The sequence below is a fragment of the Salvia hispanica genome, chromosome 3 (genome assembly GCF_023119035.1).
Source record: "Salvia hispanica cultivar TCC Black 2014 chromosome 3, UniMelb_Shisp_WGS_1.0, whole genome shotgun sequence".
NCBI classification, from domain to species: domain Eukaryota; kingdom Viridiplantae; phylum Streptophyta; class Magnoliopsida; order Lamiales; family Lamiaceae; genus Salvia; species Salvia hispanica.
Window position 1 is genome coordinate 40,559,234 of NC_062967.1, and position 7,726 is coordinate 40,566,959.

The 7,726-nt window shown below is 38.8% G+C and overlaps 1 protein-coding gene across 3 annotated transcripts; it reads right to left on the reverse strand.

Moving 5' to 3' along the window:
- Positions 1 to 2,099: 2,099 nt before the first annotated feature.
- LOC125209090 (nuclear nucleic acid-binding protein C1D-like) lies at positions 2,100 to 6,514 on the reverse strand. 3 transcript variants are annotated; one of them, XM_048108690.1, is made up of 7 exons: positions 5,814 to 6,514; positions 5,268 to 5,512; positions 4,833 to 4,888; positions 4,611 to 4,665; positions 4,058 to 4,147; positions 3,745 to 3,987; positions 2,100 to 2,504 (listed from the first exon to the last, which is right to left on the reverse strand). In XM_048108690.1, the coding sequence occupies exons 2-6, from the start codon at positions 5,470 to 5,472 to the stop codon at positions 3,752 to 3,754; spliced, it is 642 nt and encodes a 213-aa protein (XP_047964647.1). In that variant the 5' UTR covers positions 5,473 to 5,512; positions 5,814 to 6,514; the 3' UTR covers positions 2,100 to 2,504; positions 3,745 to 3,751. The 3 variants fall into 3 exon arrangements, with proteins under 3 accessions (XP_047964647.1, XP_047964646.1, XP_047964648.1); XM_048108689.1 differs by having other exon boundaries at positions 5,784 to 6,514; XM_048108691.1 differs by lacking the exon at positions 5,814 to 6,514 and having other exon boundaries at positions 4,058 to 4,138; positions 5,268 to 5,763.
- Positions 6,515 to 7,726: the final 1,212 nt, after the last annotated feature.

Here is a 7,726-nt window from a genome sequence, read left to right on the forward strand (position 1 = left end):
TGCTCAGTGTCTTTACTGCCATTTTCATTAGGTAGCCCTATCCGACGGCGCCTCCGATGATGTGGCTACCCAACTTGCCGGAACTAACTTGGGTAGCCCCGACGCTGGCCCGAGCAGTTCCCGCCCGCAAGGAAGGAAGAAGGCCGCCAACCGCCCCCGCCGTCGCGCCCCGACTCCATCCGCCCCCCGCTCCCGCTCCCTTTGTGCCTCCTCCACCCCCGAACAACTCGTTGTGGACCCTCTTGGGCCAACTCTATTTGAACGATACGTCTAAGATGACTCCGGAGCAACTTGCAACACATGAGCAAATGATCCGGGGTCTCAAGAGGCAATTGGGGTTAGAGGAGTAGTCTTCCACGTGTGTAATTTTTAATTTGTAGGATTTTAATTATGTATTTTTTTATTTTCTAGGATTTTAATTATGTATTTTTATTTTTTAGTATTTTAATTATGTAATTTTTATTTTTTAGGATTTTAATTATGTAATTTTTATTTTTTAATATATTTTTATGATGTAGAAATGTTTTTAATAATTGGAGTATTTAAATTGAATAATAGAATGGTGGGACCCTTGAGCTTGTCCTTAGCTAAGAGCACGGATGTGGGTGGTGTGCTCTTAGCTAAGGACAAGGAGTAAAAATAGGTCCGGACCCACCTCCGTGCTCATGGGGATGCTCTAACTCATCATAAAACAACAAACAGTGTACATTGTTTATATTCCAGGACGCTTAAAATAAAAGAGTAATGGTTAATTATGGTTCTAAACATATCGCGTTTTATGATTTTGGTCCTAGACATTACGTTTTGAATTATTACATCCTACACATTTAAACTGGGGTCAGAATCAGTCCAAAATGGACGGAGCCGTTAAAAACAAACGGTCAAAGTCTTTTAAACCAATTTTGACCCAATTAATTATTATGTGCAATTATTAGCACCCTAATTATCTCATTAACTTTAATTAGCAAAATAGTGAAATTAAAATACATAACAATAAGAGTAAAAGACCAATTATGGTCCCAAATATATGACCGTTTTACGAATTTGGTCTTGGACACTGTCTTGTCTTTTTGATAAAATGTAAAATGCAAAACAAAAAAACCTTCGTCATCATCTTCTTTAGAGAAATAGAAAACTTCACAAAACAGGAATACAATATTTACAAACGAAAATTCTTGTTCTTCATCATAATGGTCCAAAAAAAACTTGTTGAAGATCATCTGATTGAATCTCAGTAAGAGCTTGGAAGGTCACCGTACGTCGCAGACTCCACCTCTAGCTCTCACAGCTTCGCGAATCTCCCCTTGATTCTCGGCCTCGTCTCTGCGTACGCCTTCCTCTACTCACACCAAATCGTCTTCTCGAACCTCTGGTTCATCCTCTACTCCTGTACTTCATCACCCTCGCTTCTCTGTCCGTCCCACCGCTGCTGCCACCGCCACGCTCTAGCTCCCATCCGCCTCTGGCACCACCCCCACCTCCATCGACGACGGCGACACCGATCAATTAAAGTTCCAATTCGCATTAATTAATTTCCGCATTTCAACTGAATTTGGGTTTAAATTAGGGTTTTTCTTGTGCTAAATCCCCAATTACTCCACTGAATTAGGATTTGAAAGGAGCATACACTTGCCTGAATAGCACCGGAATGAAGAGGAGCAGAAAGGAAATGAAAAAACAATGTGAAAAAGCTTATTTATCTTTTTTTGTGCGTTCATGTTCTTGATTCTGAGCTTGGGACTTAGATCTGTGGTGGATTGATCCGTGTGGTGGTTGTAGGTGAGAGAGAGGAGTGAAGATTATATTTCTGTTCCGTAAGGATAAGCGGTGCCGGGGCGGGATGGCATGTGACAGGGGAAAAGGTTTTGAATTTGTAGTTTTAAATTTTTAGAATAATAATTTTTATTTTTTAAAATAATTAAAAAATCTATAAAAATGCTTAATCCGGTCAAAAATTGGCGAAATAGTTGTTGACCGTTACTTCTAACGGAGCCGTCCAAAATGGAGTAATGGACTGATTCTGGCCCGAGTGCAAATGTATGGGATGTAATATTTCAAAACATAATACTATTTAGGACCAAAATCATAAAAACGCCATATGTTTAGGACCACATTTTAGCTTTTACTCAACATAAAAATACAATCTTTCACAGCTCAATAGTCACACCTTTCTCAAATCAGAGTTTGATTGGGTTTGAAAAGGTGAAAAGAGATTCCAACACGTTCCAATAAAACAATGAACATTGAACTGGTGGAGGACTGACTGCAACTAAATACTGTACTTGCAAGCACAAATCGCAAGCAAACAGCTATAAAACAAAATGGACCTTGAACTGGAGGAGAGCGGCAACCTCATCAGACAGGCTGGTACGATGGATATTCATTCCAAACGGGGGCAGTAGCCATTTGCTGGAGTCACCTGACATCTGCATTCGGGTGAATATGTCCGACCTTCCTTGAATTTGGATTGAATTGAAAATGCTGGCCAACATGATCAATGGAACCTGCACAGCACAGGAAGAGAAAAGGAGAGAATGTCAAAGTTCGAGAAACACTGATACTACTTCATAGCTATGGATGAAGAATTGCACTAATTTTCTTATGGAATAATAAGAGCATTGGCATCATAGTTTAGCAAATCATGTCTCACAGTCACAGGTAGCCTTCATTAAGACTATACCCCGCAATTATGGTGAATGATTCTGACTGCAATATACAATAGTTTACTGGTAACATTATAATATTCGAACATATTCCAAGCACAATAATAAATATCACAGAAGTTGAAATATCATGCCACCTTCCCTCTATTTCCAATAGATTTAAATAATACACTACTATCAGTCAAGTATTTTCTAAATAATCTTCAACCTCATTTCAGAAAGCATCATGCATATTCATGACAAAAGAACCACTGCATATATTACAATTAACGTCGTAAAAACAGTTTCCTCTTAGCAGAGTGTAACATAGAGCCTAGGATCTAATGAAGGCTTAAACAGACGCTAAGGAGGAAAAAAATACGGGCCGTCCAAAGGCCCATAGAGCTGGAGGCTTGGCGATAAAAAATAAACAATGACTAAAACCATATTATTATAGGAATAAAGACAAAAAAGCGCCAATTGTATTTACTAGATTCTCATTGCACTAGAGCCTACCGCCTAATCAGGACCTACGCTGAGGCTAAGCTGGAAAAAAGTGGGCCAGCCAAGACTCATCAGCTAGGAGCTAGGCGGTAAGCAATGACTACAACCATATTGTAAATATAAACAAAACAGAATGTGCCAATGCATCTAAGATTCTCACAGAACCGTGTTAATTATTTCCTATACTGAAGTAAGCTTAAAATAAAATTTTCCACTACAGAAGATAATACTATAACTATGGACAGAAACTTTCCATAGCAATGGCCAGATTATCCCTGATGGTATAATTTGTTTCTTTTACTATTTGATTCTACTTCCATTTCCTGTCGTGGTGCATCATCTCTAAATGATATAATATTGCCCAACTAGCTCTGTCCAGATGTCATGTGGTCCTATTTTTAACTTGGCTACATTTATAAATGGATAAAACAAAAAAGACCTTACTATCTTGACTACTGTGATAGTTTGAGATTTTGTCTCTGTCCGACCATGTTTTTTTGGACCGAGTATTTGAATCAGTCAAACAACAACAAAAAAAGGTCAAGCAGACATTTAAGTGCAACAAAGAATAAAAATTGAATGTTGAAACAAAATCTACCATAGGATCAGTCCAGAAGTACGATATCAACATCTGAATCCACAGGTTGTAATGGTCCCTTAACACCATTTTTATTATCACCAAGTAGCTCATGTGCTGCTTTCTCAAGAAATCCCTGAGAAACAGAAGGAATAGATTGCTTCTCGGATGACTGATATTTTCTCTTCTTCTGCAGATTTCTGTTCACATACTTGAATCCATTACCCTCCCCACGACTAATTCCCCGCATGCTTTGCCTCTGTTCTGCAAACTAGGTAGTTAACAACCAAATGAAAGGTTAAGGTTTGCGACACAATAAATTAGAAAAACATACCAGAGGAAAGATCAGGAAGAGAATGCTCAATAAATCGTGCTGCTGCGGGGGTGTTAATGGTCGTCGAGGGTCGCAACGGAGCTACAAACACTAGTAACATTTTAGGAACTGATGGTAACGAAACCACTGGTCATAGTTGGTACCAGATATTATCATACTAATAAATATTTTGTGTGCCGATGTTTAGTGTTAAAGGTCCTCAATACCAAGAGCCTCGCAAATTGATTACTGTGAAGCAGACCACATTCACACTGTCTTATTCATCCCATCAAGATTAGCACGGATTATGGGTTTCAACTTTCAATTCAAAACCGATGACAGAAAAAATGGCGATGATGGAGTAGAGGTGCTAAAATGCAAGCAACTGAAAGTTGCTCCAAGGTATTGTTAGGACCCCTACAAAATCTCAACAAAAAGTCCATTCAACAGCAAAAGATATGTTTTGGCAAAAGGTTTTCTTACTTTGGATTTGACAAACAATCATGAAATGAACTCTAAATTCAACTGTATCTTATGCTTGTTCTTTGGGGGGTGAAAGGTGTGCTAATCATACCTTTGCTCAAGTCAATGCATCGCTGCAGTTTCTCTTGGTAGAAGCTCAGTCTCTCCTGAATCCATAAAACAAAACCACATAAATTAAAATGGGTAAATACCACATTCAAGGTTTCAAATACTAAACACTTTCATTGGGGATAAAAACCAGCTGGATCATTAAGTAAGAAAACATAACGGAAGGTTGAGAAACACAGATAAAGTTAGTATTACAAACACTCACAAACTCTTTTTTAACAGGGTGATCATCTGGATCAACACCTCTGCATCTTAGCCTCACTGCAAAACCACAATGAACAGAGAAATTACACACAAACTGAAATTCAAGCAACTCCAACAAATTCACCATGACAAACATACCAAATAAAAGGTTAAGCATATTAGCTAATTGACGCAACACAAATTATCATCACAGAAAAGCATAAACCTTCACGTCTTCTCTACAACACTCGCACAACCAACAAAGGAATCTCATCAAAACAGAGCTCTCGCTTTGACAAATTTACGAGAGGGCTTAAGCAATTTCAAGGTTAACAGATATAATTAAGTATTAAAACTGGGCAATAATAAAATACTAACTGATGCATGCAACAAAAACTCAAAAAAATTAAACGAAACACACTCACAAACATGAAAGAGCAGAGAGAAATTGGCATACAAGCAAAGAGAGTAGTTGTTGTTTTGGCAATCAATAAGAGGGATCGGGCCCTATCGAGAGGCTCCATGGTTGAAAGGGTTTCTGTATCACAGTAAGATAACAGCTCCTCCAAATTGGCCTGCACTTCATCGATGTTGCTACGAGTTCTATTCGCCGCCTCCATTACTGATTCCGGTACCACTTTACTGCCGCTGCCGTTTTCCATTTTTCTATAATGTAGCTGAATTTAGCTTTCTCACCTTCGTCTGTGTAGAACGGAAGGAGGGTTCAAATTATGCAGAATGAGATTTTGGGGTTTATATGAATCTAAAAGAGAGAATTCGGAATAAGGGATTAATTTCACTGATTTTTCGAAATGAGATTAATTTCGCTGACCTTTCCTAATTTGGGATCGTGACATGCGTATTTTTCAGAATAAGGGATTTCTAATGTTTTCCATTTTTTCTATTTTATTTTAGTATTATTTCCCTCCAATCCTTTATCAATTGCCTAAATCACCCCTCTCAAATACTTTACCTAATTTCTACAAAATCTCAAAGACTTAACTTGGCTGGATCTCCAACGCCATCCTCACCTCCCTCATCCTCTTCACCCTCCTCATCTCCATCTTCTCCCCCTCCGCCCTCGACCGCCGCGGCTCCCCCGCCGACGCCACCCACCTCGGCGCCGCCACCTACACCTGCACCATCTGGGCCGTCAACTGCCAGATCGCCCTCATCACCACCCACTCCACCTGGATCAGCCACCTCCTCATCTGGGGCAGCATCCTCTCCTGGTACGTCTTCCTCTCCTCAACAGCGCCGCCTACTCCAGCGCCGCCGTGTATGAAGTCTTCCCGGGCCAGATAGGCGCCGCGCCGGTGTACTGGCTCGCGACGCCGCTGGTGGTGGCGGCTGCGGCGCTGATGCCGTATTTCGTGCACGTGGTGGTGCGGCGATCGTTTTATCCGGCGGATGAGGACGTGATAAGGGAGATGGAGCGGACGGAGAGGGAGGTGATTTTGTAGAAATTAGGAGTAAAATATTTGAGAGCAGATTGGGGTGGAATTGTGAAGGATATATTGGCAGGGGTTGAATTGCTGGAGCAGAGAGGCTGCAGTAGACATGTTTAGATATTTGTGAGCAAACCGGGATCAAGGAAAAGGATATCTGAACAATCCTTTTACTAGTTTTTAGCTGAAGAAGGTGATGCATTTCTCTTCTCTACTGTGTTTCCAGTTGAACATGAGCAAGTTTAGCACTTATCATTTTCTGTTGATTTGCTACGATATTATTAAGCTCGATGATTTTGTAGAAATTAGGAGTAAAATATTTGAGAGGGGTGATTTAGGCAATTGATAAAGGATTGGAGGGAAATAATACTAAAATAAAATAGAAAAAATAGAAAAACTTAGAAATCCCTTATTCTGAAAAATACGCATGCCACGATCCCAAATTACGAAAGGTCAGCGAAATTAACCCCTCATTTCGAAAGGTCAGTGAAATTAATCCCTTATTCCGAATTCTCTCAATCTAAAATATGCCAGAGTTTTGGGCTTTTGGTTTTACCCCGAAAGTTTAGGTAATTGCTAATTGAGCCCCAAGTCCTCACTTCAATTCCATAATACTTCCCCGTTCCATAGAAATAGGCCATTTGGGTTTGACACGAATTTAATGTGTAATTGGTAAAGTAAGAGAGAATGCGAAAATGTAATTGAAATTGTGTAGTGAATAGTGGGCCCATATGGGACAGAAGGAGTAATTTTTTTTGTTGGATATTGAAATTTTATAAAAAGATTAAATAAAATACTCCTTTCGTTCCCCACTAATTGTCCACTTTGGTTCTGGCACAGGTTTTAAGAAATGTAAAGAAAGTGGATTGAAAAAATTTGTGAAATATGAACCTCACTTTTTTTGTATATTAGTTTATGATAAAAATGTGAGTGGAATGAATTAGTGTAATATAAGATCTACTTACTATTTATGGTAAAAAGTGAAAATGAACAATTAATGGGGACGAATGAAAATTATAAAAGTGGACAATTAAAAGGGTACGGATAACTATTTTTCTTTGCTCTTTCATTCATCCCTCTTCTTGAGTTGCTCTAAGGTATAATGATGAAAAGTGAAAACATATACTTCCTCCGTCCATAAAAAATAGGACACATTAAAGACACAGGTTTTAATATGGAATTGATAAAGTAAGAGAGAAGAGAAAAAAAGTAAGAGAGAAGTAGGTGGAATATGAGGTCCATATAATTAATAAGAGAGAAAAGAATAAAGTAAGAGAGAAGTTGTTAAAAACTTTTCTTTTTAAGATGTGCTCTATTTTCATGGATAATAAAAAATGACAACTGTACTCTATTTTTCGTGGACGAAGAGAGTAAAATGCAAATGGATATGATTAAAATAAAAAATGAAAATACAAAAATAGTGCAAATAGTTTCCACTATGAGGGTTTATAAGAGCATCCGCAATGGT

Excerpts from the sequence above, each read along its gene's own strand:
- LOC125209090 (XM_048108690.1), bottom strand. The coding sequence starts at position 5,472 with ATGGAAAACGGCAGCGGCAGTAAAGTGGTACCGGAATCAGTAATGGAG. Across the intron at positions 4,666-4,832 it reads ACCCTGTTAAAAAAGAGTTT|GAGAGACTGAGCTTCTACCA; the intron begins GTGAGTGTTTGT and ends TTATGGATTCAG. Across the intron at positions 3,988-4,057 it reads TCTTCCTGATCTTTCCTCTG|AACAGAGGCAAAGCATGCGG; the intron begins GTATGTTTTTCT and ends CCTAGTTTGCAG.